At 41.2% G+C, this 25,822-nt stretch overlaps 1 protein-coding gene and 1 long non-coding RNA gene across 2 annotated transcripts in view; one reads left to right on the top strand and one right to left on the bottom strand.

Annotated features, from left to right (window-relative positions):
* Positions 1–25,822, top strand: part of LOC149994197 (uncharacterized) — a 42,116-nt gene that overhangs the window by 6,680 nt on the left and 9,614 nt on the right. The gene's annotated exons all lie outside the window — the stretch shown is intronic.
* Positions 1,708–25,822, bottom strand: part of LOC149994196 (leucine-rich repeat-containing protein 37B-like) — a 46,144-nt gene continuing 22,029 nt past the window's right edge. Inside the window, exons 5-11 of the mRNA XM_090261100.1 lie at positions 17,955–18,026; positions 10,853–10,968; positions 8,795–8,935; positions 8,416–8,543; positions 4,009–4,055; positions 2,001–2,055; positions 1,708–1,923 (exon numbers count right to left, since the gene is read on the bottom strand). Of these exons, the coding sequence (XP_090117226.1) occupies positions 1,807–1,923; positions 2,001–2,055; positions 4,009–4,055; positions 8,416–8,543; positions 8,795–8,935; positions 10,853–10,968; positions 17,955–18,026 (676 nt within the window). The 3' untranslated portion in view covers positions 1,708–1,806. The remainder of the gene's footprint in view (positions 1,924–2,000; positions 2,056–4,008; positions 4,056–8,415; positions 8,544–8,794; positions 8,936–10,852; positions 10,969–17,954; positions 18,027–25,822) is intronic.

Raw genomic sequence — 25,822 nt, 5'->3', positions numbered from 1 at the left:
GCAGGCTTCATGAAGACCATAATTTCCAAGTGGAATTGTCTAAATTGAATATAGAAAAAGATGGTTTACTCTTACTTTGATGTTCAGTAGCCTAGAAACCTCTACCAGTTAGCTGGAGTGTTTTAAGTGCAAAGGTTATCTGTTGAAGAGAAAGTAATTTGTGTTACTGTAACACAGTGTATGCACACGTATGAGAGGGGTAGGCAGAGTCCGACTCTGAAACTCTAGGGCTTAGTCATTTTCAAGAGCTAAGGATTTACTTTTAAATCACACATTTGAAAGAATATTTTCATACCTTCTTAACCAATAGTATTGTACAGATTAAGTCAGTGGTTTGGAACACTGATTTTAATGCATCATTAAAGGAGTGCAGCTCTCCACTCTCGCGGGAACACCGCTGTTGCTTATGAAGACTAAGGGTAATGTTTCTTATGGAAGTGTGAAGGTTATTTTAATTCAAGTCCACAGCCTGGGAAGAAATGTTTCCTTCCAAGATAAGGAAGAAACAGCACACATTAAATTCTTAAGTGGTGCCTTCTCTAGAGCTGCTTCCCCGTGACTCCAAACCTTAAGCTGTGGATGGGCTTCAGGTGTGACACTCTGGGAGTCGAACAAATCTTTGAGGACAGGAGGAGCAGGAATGGGTGTTTCTGGTGCATTAGACCTCCAGGGCAAGGCAGAGCCAGGCGGTCGGAGGGTCTGAGGTGGATGCCGCCTATGCACACAGGTGAACGTGTGGAAGGCGGGCGAGCACAGCACACAGCAGCTCGTGGGAGAGGATTTCTGCTCTGGAGATCTGTGTGTGTGTGTGTATATGTGTAAGAAAGGGGTGAGAGGGCATCAGCTGAGGTCTGTCACTTTTTTTTTTTTTTGGCTCCTCTTCACCCCCATAGCTTTGTATTTTATCTTTACGATTTTTAACCTGTTTTCTTTGCAAATAAGGAGCACCGTCATATTCCTTAACACGGTGAAGGTACAAGAACCTTGAAGTGATTACTGCTCTCACACGTTCTTCTTTGCTCTGTCTCTCCAGCATCTCCCTGCTGCCTAGGCAACAGCTGGGAATTTTTTAAATTAAAAAGATAAAAACAAAACAACTAAGTGGTAAGGGTGGAGAACCCGCTACACCAAGACAGGGCACACATTTGCGCATAAGTTTAAGGGAGAAGACAGGCCCCACCGTGAAGACAGGCTCAGGGCTCCAAATATTCTGACAGCCCTAAGACCTGATGATGGGGGGCCCCAATGGGGTCAAGGATGTTGTACATAACTGGCACTTGGTGAGCCAGGGGCCAGAGCACCAAGATGAATTGTTATTTGACTTAATAACCCACAGCCCTGGAGAAGGATGTGTTTTCCAGTTCTCGGGGACTGACAGTATTGGGGGTCACGGGGGACAGGAGCCCCTCTTCACCCTTGTTTGACCACACTGCTGCTTGAGGAAGTGCTGGCTACCCCAGGAGTCCTGCTTCAGCCTTGCTTTTCTTGCTTATGGCTCATGCTATTTGTGCATATATCTATTTATCTATTTACATTTTAATTCCTTCCCTCATGGCTAGAGGTGGTTAGGAATGTACACATTTTAAGAGAAAAAAATTTATTGGTGACTGGTTCACTCTGGCAGGAGTATCAGGTTTCACTTTCTATTGCAACTGAATCCAAGGCTGCAGAGCTGGAGGCTTCCTCTGTCCTCTGTCTCCCTGGGGAGGGAAGAAGAAGGTCAAAGCTTTTCCCTCTTGAAAGGGACAAGGAAACTATTCATTATTTCCTCCTTTTAGACAGAAATTCTAAATAGTTCCCAGTCATTTACATGTTGTCTGAAAGCTCCTCCCCAGCAGATGAACCCTTGGCATGCAGCTTCTGTGCCTCCTCTTTCTCAAAAGGGCCATATGCACCCCTCAGCCGGCTCCAGAGACCGCCCTCCTAGAAAACAGACAGGGAAACGTGAATTCTGTCACCCGCTTTGTCCCGCCACAGTGCTTGATCCTCCTGACATTTACCTCCATCTTGCTTTCCGCCGATCGGGCCTTACGCAGCAGTCCTGAGAAAAAGCCCCTTGGAGGAAAACGCATACCAACAATTAGTGATTTATCCCTGGCCTTATTAGGACTAAATGGGTACCTGGGTCCACACTCACAGGCAAAATCACTACAGACCTGGGACCTTGGAAATGATTCCTTGGAGACTGGGCTTCCAGGGGTTATCTGTGTCTGTTTAAAATGTCCCTGCCATGTCTCTGGGGTGACCTCTGTGTGCGGCTTGGCATGGAGTACAGGCAGGGTTTTCAGCCCCACTCACTTTCTTGGCCCTTGGCCAAGTGCCCTGAAATGCTTCGGGGGGAAAATGCACTGCCATGTTAGGCAGAAGCAGTTTACTCTCTCCAGAAGCATTTCACATCCGTCCCATTTAGACTTAATCCCACATGTACCCTTTGCTGGGGGTGAGGGTGCGGGTAAGAAGGTGCTTTTAACTTTCTACTGCTTTATCCTGTAAGTTAAACCACACAACTAAATGCCTGAGTGCAAATAGCAAAGTTAGCTAAGTCAGCTAGCTTGCTGACTTCCGTACTGCAGGCTGTCACTGCTGAGTGAGTTGTGAAATCAGCTTAGAAGTCACAACCAGCACTAGAATACAAAATATTCTTTTTGACTGAAACAGAATAGAAAAATATCAGAGTGCATAATGATTCTGCTTTAGAAACGACTTATGTCTGTGCGGGACGTGCGTACTGAGCTCTGACATAAAGCGTAGCTCACAGCCCAAGCACGGGGTCATCAATGGAGAGGCCCCAGCTGGAAAGGCACCATCTTCTTTCTGACACTCACTAGCACTGTGACCTCTTCTCTGTTTCCTTCTTATTAAAGGAAAAGACAAACTACTGTGTAAGGTCTCTCCCAGTTAAAACTCTATGAGGTTGGGATGAAGGCAAGAGAGAGAGTAGGGGCCTGAAAACCAGGAGGACGGGAAGGGAAGTTTCCTGCCACCTTACAGGAAGGACTCATACAGTCTGCCTTTCGTCAGCCTTGAAGGAGACCGGCCAGCGCCTTCACCCTAAGGCCACGTGGCTTTCCCTGTCCCTTCCCCAGAGCTCCCACCACCAGCAGGAACAGGTACAACCAAGACCTCCCCCTTTGCTCCCTGTTTCCTTAAAGGACCAGTGACAGCAGATGCACCTGTGCCGGTCACGCTCTCTATCAGCTTTGGCTACGGAGCTCATTTTGCAAAGTCCCGGCAAAGCATCAGAGTTAACAAGTGTTCTTTCCAAACTTAGTGGTTTCCTCAGTGTAAAATGAGACTGAGGCAGCGTTCTAAGTTCTCCTCTAGTTCTTTCTTTCTTTCTTTTAACTTTTCTTAGCATTTATTTTATGATAAATTTACTCCCAAGTTTTTGTTTCTTCAGTTTCTTCCGGCAATTTTTATCTTTTCTTTTCTGTGTAACCTCCTCTTCTGGTTCAGGACCAATCTGCTCTTTTTCAGGGAGGAGCGTCTCAGTGCGGCAGGCCTGAGAGCCGTGTGTGGGTTAATGCACCGTGAGCACCGTAAGCTCTGCGCTGTATCTTGGGAGCTTTGCTCACCTGGGTGTGCTCAATGCCCAGAGAGTCTGCACCTCAACCCTTAAGTTCGCACTACTCTCTGCATTTTAAGCATGTGCAGCAAAAACGTAGCACTTTTTGGGGGCACCAGACTGCACCCAGCCCCAATCTTTGGCCTGGGCACACCTACCAACTCCACTATTGTAAACAGAATGGCACACATTGCTTCTGTAAAGTAACATCCTTTAGCTGCTTGGTGGCTTTTCAGAGACACATACCCTTGATGGCCTGGCAGTTTCCCAAGTGTTCTCAATGTGAACATGAATATTTAAAACTCTTGATTTGCATGATTGTGTGGGGTTTTCTGGGTCAAATGAGTAGCGAACCATTTTCAGAGGTCACCTCGGGCCACTTCCAGGAAGAAGCTCCTCTAGTTTTAAAATCCTACTTTAAAAACTGTCAGACTAATATTTACCGTGGCTTTCCTTCTTTATTGTCCTCAGATGTTCTTCTGCGACAAATCTGTTTTAGGAAGACAACAACATCACAGTTATTCATCACAGTGACCACAGTCTCTAAATCTTTATTTGTTCCCTTCTAAGTAAGGTGATAACTTTCTTGAGGACATGGATTTGTTGAATATCCTTTGACTCTCCTTCCATAGGCCTTAAGTTAGGGTCTTGCAGGGAGCTGGCAGTGTGTTTCATTGGCAGTTTTGGATAACATTCAGCGGGTAATCCCTAATGAAAGCTCTTAGAAGTAGGAAAATAAAAGAAAAATGTCTCCCAGAAACAACACAGCGGCTTTGTTTTAAGGTCAAGAACAAGAGTAGGATGCCTGTTATTACTGCTACTATTCATCATTGTTGAGAAGGTCCTACTCAATTTAATAAGAAAAGTGAAGTACTGGAAAGAGTCAAAACGCATGTGCATAGGAGATGATGCCAAATCTAAAACTCCAAGAGCGTCGACTAAAATTTTAATGTCAAGTAAGATGATAATTCAGTAAGTAAATCCAAAAGCAAATGATCAATACGCAAACCTCAAGCGTTTTCCCACGTACTAGAAAAGACTAATTAAAAATGAAAGAAAGATCCCACTTATAATATCAATAAAAATGCACCAAGTACCTAAAAACAGACTTAACAAAAAATGTGTAAGACCTATGTGATCAAAACATTAAAACTCTTCTGAAGGACATTAGGAAGAATACACGACGTGAAGATACTGTGTTCCTAGAATGTTGTAAAGATGTCCATTCCCTTCAAATGGACCTACCAATGTAATGCAATCTATTCAAATTCCAAGAGAGTTTTTAAACAAAACCTGGCCAGCTGGTATTTGGTAAAGAAAATATGCTGGAATAGCTACAAAATGTATGAAAAAGAAGATAAAAAAGCAGGAGCTTACCTTACCAGACATCAAAATGTGTTATAAAGAAAGTGAAATTACATAGTGATACTGCTACTGGTACAAAAAAAAAAAGATCACTAGATCAACGGACTAGAGTCCAAAGAGATCCTTTTAGATCAGGAAAGAAAGAATGAGTCATTCAATAAAAGATTTTAAAACGATTACATCTTCATGTAGGGGGAAAACAGTCAACCACACTAAAAACAAAACCAATACTAGACAGATTTTTTTAAAAATTATGAATAAAAGAAATATTATAAAAAGGACTAAAAGACAATATCAGAGACTACTTTCATGCCATGAGGTAAAGGGCTCGCTAATGAAACGCATACCCCATAAGCCATGAGATGATTGGCAGACAGGGTGACAGACTGTCAACACACATCCTGCTCCTCACAGCCCTTGCCCTCTTCTCCCCTTGATTGTTTGTTTCCTTCCTGTTGATTTATGGAAGTCCTTTGATATTAAATATCTTCATCCCTTCAGTGGTTTTCATTGAATTTCAAAATTTCAGATATTCCTCAGTGTTGTTGTCTTTAAGCAGACAGAAGAGTCAGGCAAACCATCCTCAAAAAGCTTATCACCTCAGTGGGGAGAGGAAATAATTAAACCACATAATCAAACACAAATGTGAGATTAAACTACATAGAAATTAAATGCATTATAGGAGTTTACAGAAATTCCAAAAAAACAAAAGGCCATACGCCCCCTGGAGATGTAGAGGGTATTGTCTGGACAATGGCCAGTGACTTCTTCCCAGAGGCCTTGGCAAGCTGCCCCCATGCTAGTCCCCAGCTCCTAGGCTCAGAAATCAGACTCTTCACCAAGAGAGGGCTCACTTCTTCCGATCGGGGTAGTCTCACCTTGTCAGTACTGCAGTGCTAATAAAAAATCGGAATGCCAAGATTATGGCCTGACCAAGAGAATTACATGTGCTCCGCAGACAACATCTGTGTCTACACGATCAGGGAAATACGCTCTGTGGAGCTAGGCCACGTGGCACACAGAAGCACAGTCAGAAGGCTGTTTGGGGAGACCAGAATTAGAACACTAGGAATCAGCTGAATCCTGTGTTCAAAAGAAAAGACTGAATGAGCTGCGTCCATGCGTCTCCCCAACAGGCACAGCCTGGCTAGTGGGCCGGACTCCGCACATCTGCTGCCTGAGCTGCCATGTCTACTCTTAGGCACTGCTAGGGTGGGCAGTGCCCATGTCAGACTCTCCCTCACCTTTTCTCTGCCTTTATTGCTGACTGACCCTCCGCAGATAGCCATTAGCAGTTACACATCCAGCCAGGTTTTACTCAGGTCTGGTAGACCAGGATGCCAACTGGTCCGTACCCATCTCTGTTCTGCTGTATGATGTGTTTGACTTGGTGTTTCTCTCTTGGGGAGCCACCTTATAAAAACTTACCATATTTTTAAGTTCTCAGGGGAGGGGAATGCCTCACTACTGCCCACGCCCCAGAAGAGTGATAAATCTCACAGAAGAAGTAGGACTAGCAGGGCTGAAATAGGAACTTGAGCTGCCTTTGGGAGATTCATAGGACTTGGAGCACAGGCGGAGCAAAATAAGGGAATTTTAGATGGGCAAAGGCAGAAACAAAAGTAGAAATGGGCATGCTGTGGCTAGGTTATGGTGGGGGGCTGCCATGACCATTGAAAATGTAAACAAGGTATTAGGTTGGGTTAGTAGGGTAGTCAAGACTGTCAGCTAATTATATCACTTTTAATGTTAGCTCCTGCCTGTTGGGAAAATAAACCGTTGTGTAATTGAAGAAAAGGCACACAGGCAAGCTCCAGGAACAGGTGACTGTAGATACAACATGCTTTAGAGAGGCCTGATGCAGGATTTAGTTTGCAGTGTTGTAACTGAACCTATTTACACCATGCTTTTTACACACTGGAGAAGAAAGCTGCTAAGTAAAATAATAAATTGACAGGATCACACTTCCATCTTTTAGCCATGTCCTTTTTGCCAGGATGACATAACTACGAAGGTGGAGATTCTATATCTCTCCTCATTTCAGCCAAGGAAAGAAATCAGTGGTAGAAAGAGAGTGATTGGTAATACATCAAATCAACATCATCCATTTTGAGTTGAAGAAATTTTGCTGTCATGTCAACTCTGGCCTATCATGAGTTCTCAAAATAGCACAGTGGCTTGTTATCTTGATTTCAGTTCCACAGAGATCTCTGGGAGTGGGCTTCCTTTAAAAATCTCTGGAATATAATGTGTAATAAAATAATAAAGCATATCTCAGCATTCATGACTAAAGGAAAATATCAAGGAGGAGTAGGTGGGAAAGTGGCTTTGATTTTCAGTTTGTGGGTTCTGACTCTATTCTAAAGACAGACTGTATTTTGGGAAGCTGAATGAACCGTTGTCTTACCGAAATGAGATTGGCAATTAGAAGACATACTGTTACTACTACACTAGTAACAATAATGGCCAAAAGGCATTTCTCCTCGTAGCCATATCCTGGCACATTTTTGATGACCTTAAAAGAGAAAAACAAGAATTTTAAAAAACCAAAGAGATGGAAAAGATAAAAATAACTATTCTTAAGCCTGTGCTAAATAGCTAACTATCCTTTACTACTCTAAAATCCCACTCTTTCAGGTGAATGGTGAGGAGGGACCCCCCAAAAAACCCAGAATATATTTATAAAATATTGTGTATTTATCCTTACATGCTTAAACTTCAGTCCCCTTCAGAGTACTCTCTATTTGATGCAATGCACCTATTGAGACGTTTTTTCCACTGCTCACAACAGTTTTTGAACTCGTTGATTTTGATGCCTTTTAGTGCTTCTGCCGTTTTTTTGTTTCATCGATTCCACATTGGCAAAACAAATCCCTTTGAGGAATTTTTCATCCAGGGAAACACAAAAAGTCACTCGGGGCAAGACTGGGTGAATACGGGGTGTGGGGTGCGGGGGTCATGCCGTTTTTGCCCAGAGCGGCTGAACACGCAGCAAGGTGTGGGCAGGTGCGCTTGTAAATTACCCATCAACGATGCTGAAAAAGTCTTCAAAAAAAAATTCAGTAAAGCCTAACACAGCCTCTCACAACAAAACCAGCTGGTACACTCTTACAGATGGGTTTCTAGAATACTCCCCTAGTGGAAGAAACCTGTACTACAAGGGGACCGCCCTTTCAGAAGACAATTCTGGGTTTTTTGGGGTTCCCTCTTGTATAGGTTCTTAAAGAGCATACCATATCTAACGTGTTATGCAATCTTAGTGTTAGCATTTTCTTGTGCAATTTATTTAGCTTGTGTGTTAGGTCCTCTTAGCGTTGACCCCAGGAACAGTGGCACCACTGTCTAAATGAGCAAAGTGTTGGCCAAAGTCACATGGCTGAGACAAGAGACAGTCTGGGCGCCTCTGGTCTTCCTACCTCAGTGCTTTCATGGCAGGTCCTCACTGACTCACGGCCCAGGCCTTGTGCCTCAGGAGCTGTCCTTACCTCATGTGGCTCCTGCTCTTCCTCTTCACCCTGGGCTCCTCCCTTCTCAACTTTCCATTCATTCATATCCCGGTCTGCGTTGGGGATGTTTGCTTTTCGTTGCTCAGTAAAAAACTCTTTCAATAGATCTGTTCCAAAAAATAGTTTCCTCAATTTATTTTTGTAACTTGAATTGTAAAATTTAGGTTTAAGAAGGGTCCCTCTATTGTTTTTCAAATGACTCAGGGGCATACCTCCATCCTGTACATTTGGAAAAGGGACTTTAATGAATGGTAATAACATTGATTTTACATCTGCTTTTTAATCTCCAAGAAATAAGGCAGTCTGTACTGTAGTGCCCTAATGGCATCACGGTTATCATTAAAGTCTAGCTGCTTACCCAGAATGGCTGACAATTTCTTCTCCTTTTGGCCTGAGGAGGCCTTTCCCAGCTCAATTGTCAGCTCAGTGCTGGCGTTCTTATTTCGGTGTTGTAATGCTCTTATGATAGAGCCTTCTGCGTTTGTTAAATGTAGTTCATCTGTCAAAAAAGAAGAGACCACTTTTGATAATGAAGGACTCATGGGACAGCTTTCTGTCAGTCCAAAGCCCTACATCCCAGTCAAATAAGTTGGGAATCAGCAAATATCAGTGTTGTTGAGAGAGGAGAAAAATAACCCCCAACTTAAACCTGATTGGCCACACAACAAAAGGAGAAAAGGTATGTTTTTAAAGGGCATTATTGACTCAGAACATTCCATAGTGTGAAATAGAGCAACTATATTTAGGATGATTCCCTTGATCCCCAGGGACCCATTGCCAGGTACTGAAGAAAAACCAAGGCTGGAAGACCCCACTCAGCTACACTCTCCAGATCTACTGCGATTCCTCACATTCATGGTCCCCACCCTGTCCTGCTCAGATGCAGAGGGAGCACAAGGCTTCCTCCCTCCACCTCTTCGTGTGCTCGTGTTCTTGCTACCATCATGGGTGAGCATGATTAAAACCCATGGCTAACAGGTCTTCATCTGGACATGCCCTTCTCCACTTACCCACCAAAGCATCAGCTTGGTCACTGCTTTCACACATCCCCGCCCCCAGAACAGAAGGCTCTATACAGAAAAATAACTCTTGCTCTGTGCTTAAATTTAGGCACGCATCTGGAATGTGGGTTAATAGACTTGGCAGGTTGTGTGCCACTGTGCAATGTTCAATACATCTATGGAGTAATACTTTGGGGTCCTAAAGTACAGAAGGGAAAAGGCAGCTGTTGTCAGATGCCTACTTTCCTTAACTTTCATGTCTTTTCTTCTATTTTTGGCTTTACTTGGGGAACCATCCAAAGCTTCTGACTGCATAAAGATCAAGTGTATCATTGTGCAATTGGGTTTCCATTCCAGAAGAATGAAAGTGTTGCTGGTGAAGGTGAGGGTCAAAGAAGGAGTCGAGGGTCCCAAAAGGGGGAGCTTGTGGAGCTCCAAAATGAAAGCCAGAGACCTGGGCACTAGGTGACAGCCCTTAACACTCTCTAATTTTGTTTTTACTCTCCTGGCAAAGGAGATTAAAATGCCTATTCTGCCCACCTTTGGGGTAGAGGGGAGTAATATAATGGGCCAAAAAGTTGTATTTGAAAAATGGGCCACACACTCTTTATGTAAGTAGCACAGCGTTATTATTTATGATGCGCCCCAGATCACTGCCAGAGACCCACATTCACGCTGTCTAGGCATGAAAGCACATTTTGGAAGTTATCAAATAGGTGCCAATAAGCCTAATTTGTAGAAAAATACCTAAAAGCACCCAAGTGTTTGGTGGATAGAAAACCGTGAGCTTCGGAGCAAGTTCAGAGCTGGACAGTCTAAGAATACAAGAGGCCTCCCACCCGGTACAAGGATTTGGTAATAAAACCAGAAACTCTCAGTTTCCAAATAAAATTTTCATTAAAAAGCATCACTCAAACTCTTTTTATAAAATTGCAAATATAAACAAAATAAAAACACATCTCTACCTGTCCAATGAGGCAAAGCACAAATGAGGCCTAACACATCCAAAACGCGTTTACAAACTGTGACATTGACCAGCAAGTTCTCATTTGGACGGAAAGCACCAAACTGAGCACAGCGTGCGCCATGTGTTCATTACTGTTAATCCCCTGCCCCCTTCCTTTCCCTTTTTCCTTCATCTAACTTTTAGCAAGGAAGCAATTCTCAGAAATATAAGGAGTTAAACTCTGGATGAATGAATAAAAATAACACGGTGACCTTATTTGTTTAAAAACTTACCATCACTGGGACAACTGTAATAGAACAACAGCTTTAAAAAGAAAAAAACAAAAACAGCAACAACAGCAAACCTTCAAAAGGTATTTCCAAAGGAAAAATACTTACCATCATCAATTAAAAATGAAAACAAATAAAATGAAAATTAAAGAATTTACCACTGGGCAATTCAGACTCACCACAAGCTGGGCGTGTCTGACAGTCAGCGGGGCAGTGCAATTTCACTCTCTGGCCGACGCGCTCAATGTTATCTCTGAATTCGCAGAGGCAGCAGGCCAGATCATGAGGGAGGACCCTATACATGGAAAGAAAGAAAATTAACTTATTGGCAGAAAAGTTATTTGAGCGGGTAGAAGAGGTGGGCAGAGGCTACCAGAGGGCTGTGCAAAGAAGAGCAGTGGGGGCTGATCACCTGAACAGCGTGGTGAGCATCAGCTGGCCATTGGTGATTCTTTTGGTAATCCTCACGGGGGAACATGCTTACCGATTTTAGAGAGAAGGGAAGGGAGGGAGAGAGAGAAGGAGAGAAACATCTGTGTGAGAGAGAAACTAACTGGGAATGTCAGCCAAACCCTAGGGTGGCTGGAAATGGACCCGCGACCTTTCGGTTTACAGGAAGACTCTCCAACTGACTGAGCCACACCAGCCAGGGCACTATTTGTTCTTCTTGAATATTGTCAATAAATTGAGGAGAGGACAGAAGAGTAAGAATGGCAGTGGGTATAGTATGCCTAGACTAAAGGTGATAGGCACTAGAATCGGATGACACTGATCTGTAGTTTTAATTCAGATGTATCTCCTTCTCCCAACCCAGAAGTCTCACTTTGGGTGGAGAGTACACTAGGAGGGGGAAAACTTCTAAGAAGACTCTGGATAAGTCCGCAACTTATAAATCCCTAATTGTGAGTGGTAAATGTATTAGAAATTACTCTGGGCATAAAGAAAAACATGGTGTAGTTAAATAGGAGCAGATTGCATTGGGCAAATCTGGGCAATATGAACATTCAAAAGAATAATGATAATAAAGTATAACATAATTAATTTAAAGAAGAGCCCAAGAGTTCACAATGATACTCAAAAATAAAAGAGGTAAACTACTATTTATAGAATAATTTCAGCTAATAAATGTATTAGGAATAATACAATTAGAAAAATAGTGTCACTTTGTAACCGCCAATGTAGTAACAGATCAGACACAAATTATTACTGATGCACAGTTGGGTAAAATGTTAAAAGAGTAGAATGGTCACTGATCTTAAAGCATCATTCCACAGATTATTAATTACCAAGGGAAAAATAACTTTACAATGGGGGGAATCTGGAAAATACCATGTTCACCAAATCATCAAATTTAGCATTATAGGCCACTTGAAATGATGAGGTAGAAAGGATGCATCACCTGTGTAGTATTCTTTCCAAAATATTTTACTTTGAATCTAATCATGAGCAAACAGACAAATCCAGACTATGGGACAATTCATAAGACAACCATCTTAAGACACATCAAAAATGCCAGTGTCATAAGAGACAAAAAATAAAAAGGGTAGATAAATGTTTTAGATTAAAGGAAACAAAGATATGTGATGCCTGATCTTTGATTCGATTCTGGATCAAAACAAAACAGACTTAAAAAATATTATTTTGGCAGGGGGGAGAATATAACTGGCTTTAGACCAAGATGGGATCAATTTAACCTCCTGCCTAAAACAATTTAAAAACCAGACAAGATATATGTAACGACAGTTTTCAAGAAATTGAAATTCAGATAATGAAGGACAGTGACTCCCAAGAGATAGGAAACAAATTAAGTAAGCCCTGTGATGCATTGTTCTAGCTTACTGCTCTTGAGCTTCCAGGTCATGATGTAAGGAAGAAAAAACCCACACACAGACTGGTTAACTCCCTAGGGGATGGATATGAGAGTCGGGGGAAACCAAGGTGACTAGAATGCACAAAGCAGAATACTAGTTAAGAAAAGAGGTGCACAGACAAGCCCTCTGGGGATATGCAGACAGATCTCTTGAGTATTCAACAAAGTACTGGTTGGAGCCTGTGTGTGAAGAGTTGTTTGAGCCCAGGAAGAGAACCACTTAAAAGGATTAGAGAGAAGAATAACTGGATATCACCCAGTGTTAGGAATAGTGCCTGCTCCAAGAAGCTAGGGATTAAAAACTACAGTGTCTAAATGAAAAAGACACTGAATGCGGGATAAATGGTAATGGGGGAAAGATGCAATAAATAAATAAATGCAAACACCAAAAACAACAAGAAAAAGACACTGGGTAGGATTACTGGCGTATTAGACACTGCAGAAGAAGAAAAGACCAGTGACTTTTAAAATGTAGCAATACAAACTGTACAAAATGAAACGCAAAGAGAAACAAAATAACAAAGATGAACAGAGCCGCAGTGAGCTGTGCAACAACAGGTGGCCTAATGTATGTGCGCTTGAAGTCCACGGAAGGGAGGAGACATAAAAATCTGCATAAAAGCCCCAAATTGTTCCAATTGGTGAACACCGAACACTCACAGATCCAAGAAGGGCAATGAACTCCATGCATAAGAATTATGCCCAAAACTCTACGGAAGCACATCGTAATCTTATTGCTCAAAACAAGCAATAAAGAGAAAATATTAAAATCAGCCCAAGGGGTGAGGGGAAACTATATAAGAAGAACAAAGATAAAAATTACAGATTTTTTTTGTTGGAAATAATGTAAGCCAAAACTCCCAGTGCAAAGAAGTCTTTGAGGTAGTCAAGTGGGGAAGGGGACCCGACAACTATCAAGCTAGAAATCTCTACCCATGACCTTTCAAAAGCAAAAGCAAAATAAAGACTCTCAGACAAAAGCTGAAGAAATTTACCACTAGTCGGTCTGCACTGTAAGAAATGTTAAAGGAGGTCGTTCTCAGCAAAAGAAAAATGTTACCAGATGGAAATACAGATTATTACAAGAGACTGAAGAACACGTGAATTGCTAATGACTTAGGTGAATATGTAAGATTTTTCTTATTAAATATCTTCATAGATAATTGATTATTTAAACACAAAATATAGTGTGGCGTTTATAATGTAAGTAAAAGTAAAATGTATTGAAAACAATAGCAAAGGCCAGGAGGGACAAATGGAAGTACACTATTGCAAGGTTCTTATACCACTAATGACACTACAAAATATCATTGGAACATAGACTGTGATAAGGTAAAGATGTATACTATAAACCATTGAGCAATCACTAAAATAACAAAATCTGAGCTATAGCTTTCTAGCCCACAAAGGAAAGAAAATACGCAAATGTACTCAATGCAAAAGCACAAATGAAAAGAAAGAAAAAAACAACAACAAGCAAACAGATGGGACAAATAAAAAATAGCAAGACAGTAGATTTAAATGTAATTGCATCCATCATTACATTAATTGGAAATGGCCTAATACAACTTCAATAGAAAGAAACACATAGGCTAAAAGGATAGAAAATATACTATGCTAACACCAACCAAAAGAAAGCTGGAGTGACGATATTTCCATAAGACAAAGTCAATGTCAAAGCATATTACCATGGATAAAGGAGGCTATTTCATCAAAATAAATATGTCAAATAATGAAGACATAACCTAGAAACTTATACCCCTGATAACAGAGCTTAAAAATAGATGAAGGAAAGTGAGAATGACCAGGAGAAACAAACAAATCCACAATTATAATTGGATACTTCAACATTTTTGTTTCAGTAATTGACAGAACAAGAAGATAGAAAATCAAGGATATAGAAGACTAGAAGAACACTATCCACCTACGTGATGTGTATAAGACACTCCTCCCCAAATCAGCAGAATGTACACTTTTTTTAAGTGGACGCATAAGATTTGCCAAAATAGACCATATTCTGGCCTACTACCAAAATTTACTGGCTATAAAATCAGTTTCAGTACATTTAAAAGGATTTTAGTCATTCAATATACGTTCTCTAACAAAAGTGCAAGTAAATCAGAAATTAACAGATCTATAAGAAAAAAGCCCACAGTTTTGAGAACTAAAAAACACGCTTCTGAATAACTCTGTGGGTCAAAGAAAAAAATCATAAGGGAAATTAAAAACTATTTTGAACCGACTGATACGGAAAACATGAGATGTCAACATGTGGGATGTTGCTAAAGCAATACTCAGCTTCTGCAGCTTCCATCTTAAGAAACCAGAGAAAAGACTTCAGGTCAAGTTGGATGTATAGGTAGACCTGTTTCAGCAGCCCCTTGCACGAGCATAAGAAAGATCACAACTATCCTCAAAACAAAAAACACCCAGAACTGTCAGAAAATTGAACTGCATGGAAGTCCGACAACCAACGATTTAAAGGAGCCATATTCATCCAGATGGGTAGGAGGGGTGGAGCCGGGGAGCCAGGGTGGAAAGGACACAGTGTGGTACCGGTGAGGTGGCACCAGTGGTTGGCAGAACAGGCAGTCCTACATTCATGTGTGGCGCATTAAGATCGGGTGATCCCTGTTCAAGGCCAGACTGCGCAGCCCAGGGCTCCAGCACCAGAAAAATAAAGCCTAATAATTTCGGGCTATAAATACCAGTGCGGGTTGGGTGGCAGAAGAAACCATCCATCATTCAGGAGAGTCTGCTTAGAGGGCCCCCACAGTCCTAGAATGCACTCAAACCCACCCACTCTGGGAACCACCACCATTGCAACAGGTAGAGGGGTGCCAGTGAGTGAAGTGACTGGAAGCAGGGTGAGTGCAGAGCAAGCCTCCAGCAGCCAGGCAGCGGCGTTGTCCCCTCTCTGACACCTCCTCCACAAAGAGAGCCACAAAGTGGTGAAATGGGTTGCCCCGCCCAGGCAAATACCCAAGGCTCCGCCCCATACAACTTAACAGATGTGCTAAGACACGGAGTCAAAGCAGCTCTACCTAATACACAGAAACAAACAGGGAGGCTGCCAGATTGAGGAAACAAAGAAATATGGCTCAAATGAAAGAACAGAACAAAACTCCAGGAAAAGAACTAAACAAAATGGAGATAGCCAACCTATCCGATGCAGAGTTCAGAACACGTGATCAGGATGCTCAGAGAACTCACTGAGTACAACAAAAGCATAAGGGAAGAAATGAAGGCTACACTAAGTGAGATAAAGAAAAATCCACAGGGAATCAACAGTGAAGGGAAGGAAACCAGGGTTCAAATCAACAATTTGGAACATAAGGAAGAAATCAATAGTCAACCAGAAGAGAATGAAGAAATATGGAAGTCAAAAAAGTGAAGAGACCTGGCTGCTGTGGCTCAGTGGATTGAGTGTCGGCCTGCGAGCCAAGTGTCACTGGTTCGATTCCCAGTCAGGGCACATGACTAGGTTGCACGTCAGGTCCCCAGTTGGGGGTGTGAGTGAGAGGCAACCACACAGTGATGTTTCCCTCCCTCTCTTTCTCCTTTCCCCTCTCTCTAAAATTAAAATAAACAAATAAATAAGTTATTATTATTTTAAATGAAGAGAGAATAAGAAAACTCTGGGACACCTCCAAAAGTACCAACATCCGAATCATAGGGATGCCAGAAGCAGAAGAGGAAGAACAAGAAATTGAAAGTCTATTTGAAAAAATAATGAAAGTAAACTTCCCTAATTTGGCAAAGGAAAGAGACATACAAGTCCAGGAAGCACAGAGAGTCCCGAACAAGTCGGACCCAAAGAAGACCACACCAAGATACATCATCATTAAAATGCTAAGTGTTAAAGGTAAAGAGAGAATATGAAAAGCAGATACCTACAGAGGAGTTCCCTTAAGTCTGTCAGCTGATTTCTCAAAAGAAACTTTGCAGGCAAGAAGGGACTGGCAAGAAGTATTCAAAGCAATGAGAAACAAGGACCAAAACCAAGATTACTCTATCCAGCAAAGCTATCATTTAGAGTGGTAGGGCCAAAAAAAAAAGTAGAAACAACTCAAACGTACATTAACTGATGATGACTGCTTAAACAGACTGGTATCTTCACACAACTGGAAAATTACACAGCAATAAAAAGGAATTAACTACTCATAGATGCAATAACATGAAGGAATTTCAAAAGGATTGCGCTAACTGAAAGAAGCCAACACAAAAGGCTACACTCTGTATGATTTCATTTACAAGAGACTCTGGGAAAGGCCAGACTATTGTGACAAGAATCAGATTGGTACTTGCCAGGGACTAATGGTAGGAGGAGGAACTGATTGCAAAAAATCACGAGGAGCCTTTTCAGTATGACAAAAGTATTCTGTATCTCAAATATCACGGTGGCACATAACTACACATTTCTCAAAACTCACTAAACTGTATACTTTAAAAGAGTGAATTTTATTAAATAAAATCTGACTTAAGAAAATAATAAGGCATACCTCAAAGAACTAAGTGAAAATAAATATAAGAAAAATCAACTTACAGTTTTTCCAAATTAATATTCATCATGAGGATGCTCTCAACTGTTGTAAGTGGCACATATGTTTTTCCCAGGTCTCTGAAGGAGAAAGTCCAAATGTGCATCGAGTGAACCCAAAGACAAAATTCTGCACTTAAAAGGACACTTAATATCTGCTTACTTCAGTTCTGGCTTCTTTGTCAAGCCAGCTCAAAAGTTTACTTGCCATAGATCATAATTTCAGAGAGCTCTTCTTGAAGATATTTAAATTTACTTGCATCATCAAATTAATGATGTTGGTGAACAGTACAATCTATTTTTTTTTTTTTTACCATTATTCTACTTCTCATTCTCAGTAGCATTCACTTCATTACTCTTTAAAAAATATATAATGTACTAATTATTCCTTTTTCCTTTCTGGGATCAATGGCATTTCTCCATGCTTCTCAAGTTACATATCAGCATGTGTTCTTTAACACTGCTCCCTTTCTCTGCTGGCTACCTGCATTCTCTCTTAATCGTTTTTCTGTGCCAATAACTTTGTTTTTTTCAATAGGGAAAGATTTTTTTTTTAAATATTTTAAAATTTATTTTTAGAGAGAGGGGAAGAGAGGGAGAGAAACATCAATTTGTAGCTGCCTCTCACGCAGGCCCAATTGGGGACCTGGCCTGCAACTCAGGCATGTGCCCTGACTGGGAAGAGCCGGCGGCACTTTGGTTCTCAGGCCAGTGCTCAATCCACTGAGCCACACCAGCCAGGGCCACTGTGCCAATAACTTTTATGCAATAAACCAGTTATAATTTAAATTACGACTTTTTAGTCAAAAAAAAAAAAAGTAGAAAAAAGCAGAAGTCATCTCATGAACCAAGAGATTGTCGCAATACTTACAGATGTTTTAATGCTGGCAATTTAAAAAGATAGGGATCGTCAAGACTCGTCAAAGGATTATCACTGAGGATTCTGAAAAAAATGCAATAGAATAAAAATTATCTGCATTTTCAATAATTACCATGAAACTTTATATTCATTTTGTTGGTACAAAACTAGAAGGTTAAAAAATATTATTTTCTGTCTTTGCTTATAGATCACCCAGAGAATCTGTAAAGCACTCTTTGTTGGGAACTACCCAGGTCTCTAAATGATAAAGTGGGGAAGAGAATTTTAAAAACAAAGAAGAAGAGGAGGAGGAGGAGGAGGAAGAAGAGGAAGAAAAGTGGACAGCAAAGAAAAAAATATGCCAAAGACCTTTCAGATGGAAAACCCTGGAAGTGACTATGCTGACAGGAGGCTCTTGCTCTACAGAAAATACCTATTGTAGCATCCTCGATAATTCAAGTTGCTTTTCTTTCATCTACAGAAATTTTTTTAAATTCCAGTTTAAACCACCCAGTTAAAAATAAAAATAAGACAAACTCCTTGGGTGTAGAGCCAAAGAAGGGAAAAGTCTAAGAGGAGCTGGTGAAAACCACACTCCCATCACATACTCCCATGTGTATTCTTGTATCACAAGCTTCCTTACATATCATGTAATCACCTGTTTACCTGTCAATGTCTTGGACCGTTAGTGCCGAAAATTTTCTAGGTATTTAATAAATGTTTGTTTAATAAATAAATAACATTTTAACTACATATGAATAAAATGAACAAGTGTGTATTTTGACGAAACTTTTTTTTCCAAATGCTGAAATAAATTTTATTCTCGACTATTTAAAACAGGCAAAACAAACAAAAATAAGAAAGAAAAGAAAGTCTGATTTTAGGTTAACTCTTCTCAAGAATCATTAGTGTAACCCTCACAATAATCTTACTGATAAATATTATTACCCGATTTTACAAATGGGGAAACCGAGGTACAGAGAGGTTGTATTACTGGTCCTAGGTCATCAAGCTAGTAAGAAGCAGAGGTAGCATTTGAACCCAATTCTGACTCCAAAGTCTGTTTAACTTCTATGAAGAAAAGGGGTTTAAAATAACTGGTAATTTAACTTTACTTATGAGACCACTAAATAAAGAAATACATTTTCAAATTTCATGTACCCATCTGGGAGACCCTCGATGAGAAATTGCATGTTCTGTTTTTATTTGTTTCCTAATCATCCCCCACGATTAAATATTTAACTAATGTATAGTCAAGTTTAAAACCATGTTGTAGGCAAATTAGTAAAAATGGTGAAGTAAGGACACCCAAAAATTCATTTCTAAAAAAGCAACAAAAAATACAACTGGAAAAAATACTCAATTTTTTTAACTGAAAAATTTAACCAGCAAGCTTGCAGGAATCCAGGGAACATTTATTCAAGAAAAGTGATTAATTAGTTTCTGTAAGATCAGTGATCTGTGTTGCTTTAATTCTTCTTAGACCTTTGTTCTCCATCCCAGGAGTAACCTTGAAAAACAGCCCACATGACCAGTACCACAGGGAGCAGAATGGAATACAATCTCATTCCCAAAGAACTGTCTGGTAGTTCCCTGAAGACTCACTTAAAAGGTTTGTCTTTGACCTGACTGAGAGCTAGGTAGCGCCAAAAGCCTCTGTCCTCAGGGGCAATTTTGTGAAAACAATTGCAGGTAAATGTTTTAACAGGGCAGCTGCTGAGGCAACAGATAACAGTTGGTGCAAAATTTTAAAAAAAGCCTAACAAAAAAGCTTAAAAGTCAAAGCTGAGAAATGAGATGTCCATAGAGACTCCGGAGGGCTTCAAAATATGCTCAGGAAATTGGAAGACCATGGGACACATTCCTGAGAATCTAGGAAAGAACTATTAGAGCTAATAAATGAGTTCTGCAAGGTTGCAGGATACAAGACCAATATGCAAAAATTAGCTGTATTTCTCAACACTAGGAATGAGTAATCCAAAAATGAAATTAAGAAAACAACTCAATCTATAACAACATCAAAAAGAATGGAATACTTAGCAAAAGAATTTACCCAAAGAAGTGCATGACTCATATACTAAGAACTACAAAACACTGTGTAGAGAAACTTTTAAAAGATGTAAATAAATGGAAAGACATGCTGTGTTCATGAATCGGAAGATGACACTGTTAAAATGACCCTCCTCCCCAAATCAATTTATGGTTTCAATGCAGTCCCTATTAAAATTTCAAGTGACTTCTTTCTAGAAATTGACAAGCGATTTCTAAAATCACATAACAATTCAAGGGACCGAGAATAGCTAAAAAGCTCTCGATAAAGAGGAACAGTGTGGAAGGACACACACATCCTGGTTTCAGAACCTAAATCAAAGCCACAGCAATCACAGTGTGGTACTGGCATAAGGCTAGACATAGCAATCAATGGAACAAAACTGACAGTCCAGAAATGAACCCTTACATGTACTGTTTATTGACTTCCCACAAGGGTGCCAAAGGTATTCAATGTGGAAAGAACCATCTTTTCAAATGGTGCTGGGACAACTGTATATCCCCATGCAAAATAATGAAGTTGGACTCGGCCTGCACTTCACACCATAAGTACAAATTAACTCAAAACAAATCAAAGACCTTAATGTAAGAGCTAAAGCTGTAACATCCTTAGGAGAAAACGAGGGGTAAACCTCCATTACCTTGATTAGACCAACAGTTTCTTAAATATGATACTAAAAGCACAACGAAAGGGAAAATAGATAAATTAGACTTTATAAAAATGAAAAAAAAATTGTGCCTCAAAGGACACTATCAAGAAAATGAAAAGACAACTCATAGAATGGGAGAAAATATTTGCAACTCATATATTTGGTAAAGGCTCACATTCAGAATATCCAGAATATGTAAAGATCTCTTACAACTCATCAAAAAGATAATACCCACATTTTAAAATGGACAAAAGATTTGAAGAGACATTTCTCCAAAAAAGATATACAGATTGCCAATAAGCTCATGAAAAGATGCTTAATGTCTGAAGTCAGTAGGCAAATACAAATCAAAGCTGCCGTGAGATACTACCTTACATTCACTCAGATGGCTATAGCCAAACAGACAGTAGCAGACGCTGGCAAGGATATGGAGAAGTTGAAATCCTCACACATTGTTGGTGGGAATGCAAAATGGTGAAGACACTGTGTACAACAGTTTGGCACTTCCTCAATAAAGGTAAACGTAGAGGTGCTATATGACCCAGAAATTCACTCCCAGGTATGCACCCAAGAGAATTAAAAACATGTCCACAGAAACACTAATGGCCAAAAGGAATAGGAAATTCCTTGCAAAGCTCATAAGTGGATCTACCACTTATTAACAGTGTATGAACCTAGGTAAGCTGTCCAACATCTATCTCTGAATTCCAATGGGGATAATAATATCTGCATCACAAGAGTTGTTGGGAAAATGAGATACAGCCTTAGGTAACACGTGATGAGCATTTACCATGTGCAAAGCACTTTTCTAAGAGCTTTAATCACAGTATCTTACTTGTATCATAACTAAAAGTACTAAGTATACTGCCTGAAACATAAGCACCTAATAATTGTAAGTACTAAAGAAACGGGGCAGAGGAAGAATTACTATGCTTTCGAGAGAAAGAAAATATCTTGTTATAAATGAGAACAATAAGATGCAGTTGGAAAAAGAGAAGTATCATCGTAACCTGCTGGGTTTGACAAACTCAAAACTTTTGTACTATTACAAATAAAACAACCACCCTAGATCATCCTAAAGGACAGATTCCCCACTGCTATTTTCAGTTTCGTGTTTATGCCTTTCTGAACCTAAGAATAAGCTGCCAAGATTCCAGTCTCTACCAAAAAGAGCATCCTTTAGTTGCTCACAGCTATCTAAAGGAAACCAGTTAAGGTTAGTTGACTAGGGGGGGCATTAGGGTGTCTCCGTGATCACTGCTCAGTTTGCCTTCTTAGTGTGGCCTGACCTACCTCACTGATATTCTCAAGAGTGGGGTCAATAATTCAACAGGGCTAAGGCTTGGATTTTCCTCTTATACCCTCTTAGTGCCTATGATCTTGGCACAATATGGATGTACCACAGACAAGCCAGAATGTGAGTGGGCTCTACCTGGATGAGGTACAGCTTTTCTACATTGTAGAGTCCTTCGTTTTCTAAAATCATGGAGCTTGTGTCGTTAGAATCAATGAAGTGAGCTAAAAGCATTTTTAAAAAGATTTTATTTTTAGAGAGAGGGGAAGGGAGGGAGAAAGAGGGGGAGAGAAACATCAATGTGTAGTTGCCTCTCGTGCGCCCCCTACTTGGGACCTGGCCTGCAACCCAAGTTTGTGCCCTGACAGGTATTTGAAACAGCGACCCTTTGGTTCACAAGCCGGCGCTCACTGCACTGAGCCACGCCAGCCAGGGCTAAAAGAATTTTTTAAAACAAGCCATCAACCCTGGCGGGTGTGGCTCAGTGCATTGAGTATTTATCAATAACATAAAGACTTCATTCAAGGACTTCTGGACATGGAATCCTAGGCAGACACGCTGCATATCCCTGCACAACTAAGAAGGAATACAACTACGTACCTCAAAACTAGAGACTACCAGAAGTTCCAGAAAATCAAGCTGCATGGAAGTCCAACAAAGAAAGATATAAAGAAGAAATACTCATCCAGACAGGTAGGAGGGGCAGAGAGGATGCAGTGTGCTGGTGGCAGCGCCAATGGCAGGCCGGCAGAAAGCGCAGTCATATGTTTTACAAAGCAGGGAGGGACACCCTGGGGAGTGTTCCCAGCTCCTGTCCAGACCCCGCAACTCAGGGTCCCAGCACCAGGAAAAATCAAGCCTCATTGCTTCTGACTGTGCAAACCAGTGGTGGCTGGGGTATAGGAAGAAAGTGCCGGAGTGTCAGCAGAGCCTGCTTGTTTAAAGGGCCCCCATGGTCCTAGAATGTCCACAGACCCACCCACTCTGGGAACGACGGCCAGGGCAACAGCCAGAGAGGTGCCAGTCCCATACAAAAATGGGAGAAGTGCCTGGAAAAGGGGCAAGTGCTGAGCGAGCAGCCTTGTTCCCTCTCGGACCTCTCCCCCACATACAGTGCCACAACGTGGTAAAACAGATCGCGCTGTACTGAGGAATTTCTAAGGCTCCGCCCCTTACAATGTAACAGAAGTAACAGCACTATCTAAGACACAGAGGCAAACAAACACAGGAGCCTGTCAGAATGAGGAGACAGAGAAGTATGGCCCAAAGGAGGAACGGATCAAGGTTCCAGGGGGAGTACTAAGTGACAAGGAGATACCCAACCTAACAGACGCAGAGTTCAAAACACTGGTGACAAAAATGCTCACAGGCTTGACAGATATGCTTGATTACAGCAAACGCATAAGGGAAGAAGGGAAGGCTATGCTAAGTGAAACGAAGGAAAATCCACACAAAACCAATTGTGAAGGGAAGGAAACCGGGGTTGAAATCAATGATTTGAAACACAAGGAAGAAAAAAACAGTCAACGAGTACAGGATAAGGAAACAAGAATTGAAAACAATGAGGAGAGGCTTAGGAACCTCTGGGAAAGATTTAAACATGCCAACATCTGAATCACAGGGGTGCCAGAAGATGAGGAAGAGCAAGAAATTGAAAGCTTATGTGAAAAAATAATGAAGGAAGACTCCCCAAATTTGGCAAAGGAAATAGAAATACAAGTCCAGGAAGCACAAACAGTCCCAAACAAGCTAGACCCAAAGAGGACCACACCAAGACACGTCATAATTAAAATGCCAAAGGTGAAAGACAAAGAGAGACTCTGAAAGCACCAAGAGAAAAACAGAGAATTACTTACAAAGGGGTGCCTATAAGACTATGCGCTGATTTCTCAAAAGAAACGCTGCAGACAAGAAGGGACTGGCAAGAAGTATTCAAGGTGATGAAAAGCAAGGACCTATAACCAAGATTACTCTAACCAGCAAAGCTACCATTTAGAATGGAAGGGCAGATAAAGTGCTTTCCAGACAAGGTAAAGCTAAAGGAGTTAATTATCACCAAGCCATTATTATGGGACTTATTTAAGAAAAAGAAGATAAAAACTATGAACATTAAAATGACAACAAACTCACAACTATCAAGAACTGAATCTAAAAAATAAAAACAAAATCCAACTAAGCAAACCAGAATACGAACAGAATCATACGTATAGGGATCATTTGGAGGGTTATCAGCTGGGAGGGGGAAGAGGTAGAAATGGAGAAATGGTGCAGGGATTAAGAAGCATAATTGGACACACAGGAGACTTCCGGCCAAGATGGAGGCCTAGACTGACACGCTCTGTCTCTCTCCACAACTAAGAAGGAATACGACTACTGCAAAACCAGAAAAAACCAGAAGTTCCAGAAAATAAATGGAAGTCCAACATATGAAGTTATAAAGAAGCGGTGCTCGTCCGGAGCGGTAGGAGGGACGAAGCCAGGGCAGAGAGGTCAAGCCGTGCTGGTGGTTGCAGCATTGGCGACAGCGGCGGGACGGCGGTAAGCTCAGACATCTGTATTTAAGGGGAGGCAAGAAGCACCTGGGGAGAACCCCCAGCTGCAGACCAGACTCGTCAGCTTGTGATTCTAACGCCAGGGAAGGCAGAACCCCATTGCCTTGGACTGAGAGCGCCGGAAAGGGTGGGGATTGAGGAGGAGGCTCCCGGTCTCTCAGCAGAGACTGAATGGCAGGAATCCATCTTGGACCCCCATCCCCACAGAAAATGCCACAGCGTGGTGAGAAGGGTCGCCCAGTTGTGATGAGTGCATGGGGCTCCGCCCCCTATAGTGTAGGAGGTGTGACAGCCATACGCACGAAGCAAAGGTAAAAACAAAACTGTCGAGATGGCACAGATCATGATAGAAACCCCGGCGATGCAGCTGACCAGACAGCAAACATCTAATCTAACGGCTCAGCAGTTAGGAAATCTTTCTGAGGAACAGTTCAGAGCTTTAGTTATAAAAATGCTTACAGACCTAACAGCAGATCTTAAACAAGATGGGGAAGGGATGAAGGCTAGTCCTGCTGAAACGAACAAAAACACATACGAAACTAGTGGTGAGGGAAAGAAAAGCAGGGGTCAAATCAACAAATCGGAACATAGGGAAGGAACAAACACTCAACCAGTGCAGAAAGAGGAAACGGAAAGTGAGGAAAATGAGGAGAGGCTCAGAAACCTATGGGACAGCTATAAGCGGGCCAACATCCAAATCATAGGGTTGCCAGAAAAAGAGGAAGAACTAGAAATTGAAAAATTATGTGAAAAAATAATGAAGCAGTGCTTCCCTAACTTGGGGAAGGAAATGGACTTACAAATCTAGGAAGCACAGAGAGTTCCCAAAAAAAGAAAATGGACCCAGGGAGAACCACACCAAGACACATTATAATCAAAATGTCAAAAATTAAGGATAAAGAGAGAATCTTAAAAGCAGCAAGAGAGAAGAAGAGAATTACATACAAAGGGGTCCCAATAAGACTATCAGCTAATTTCTCAAAAGAAACTCTGCAGGCAAGGGACTGCCAAGAAATATTCAAAGTAATGAAAAGCAAAAACCCACAACCACTATTACTCTATCCAGCGAAGCTGTCATTCAGAATAGAAGGGCAGAGAAAGTGCTTCCAGGACAAAGTAAAACTGAAGGAGTTCATCAGATCCAAACCACTGTTACATGAAATGTTAAAGGGATTTATTTAGGAGAAAGAGGATCAAAACTATGAACATTAAAATGAAAACTATCACAACAACCAACAACAGAAGCTAGGGAACCGAAACAAAGACAAACTAAGAAGGCAATGAGAATGGGAAAAGAATTATACGTATGCGGAACATTTTGGGGAAAGGTTAGCA

Source organism: Furipterus horrens, unplaced genomic scaffold (genome assembly GCF_987537825.1).
Source record: "Furipterus horrens unplaced genomic scaffold, mFurHor1.1.pri manual_scaffold_13, whole genome shotgun sequence".
Classification (NCBI taxonomy): domain Eukaryota; kingdom Metazoa; phylum Chordata; class Mammalia; order Chiroptera; family Furipteridae; genus Furipterus; species Furipterus horrens.
This window is presented reverse-complemented; position numbering and strand designations above follow the sequence as displayed.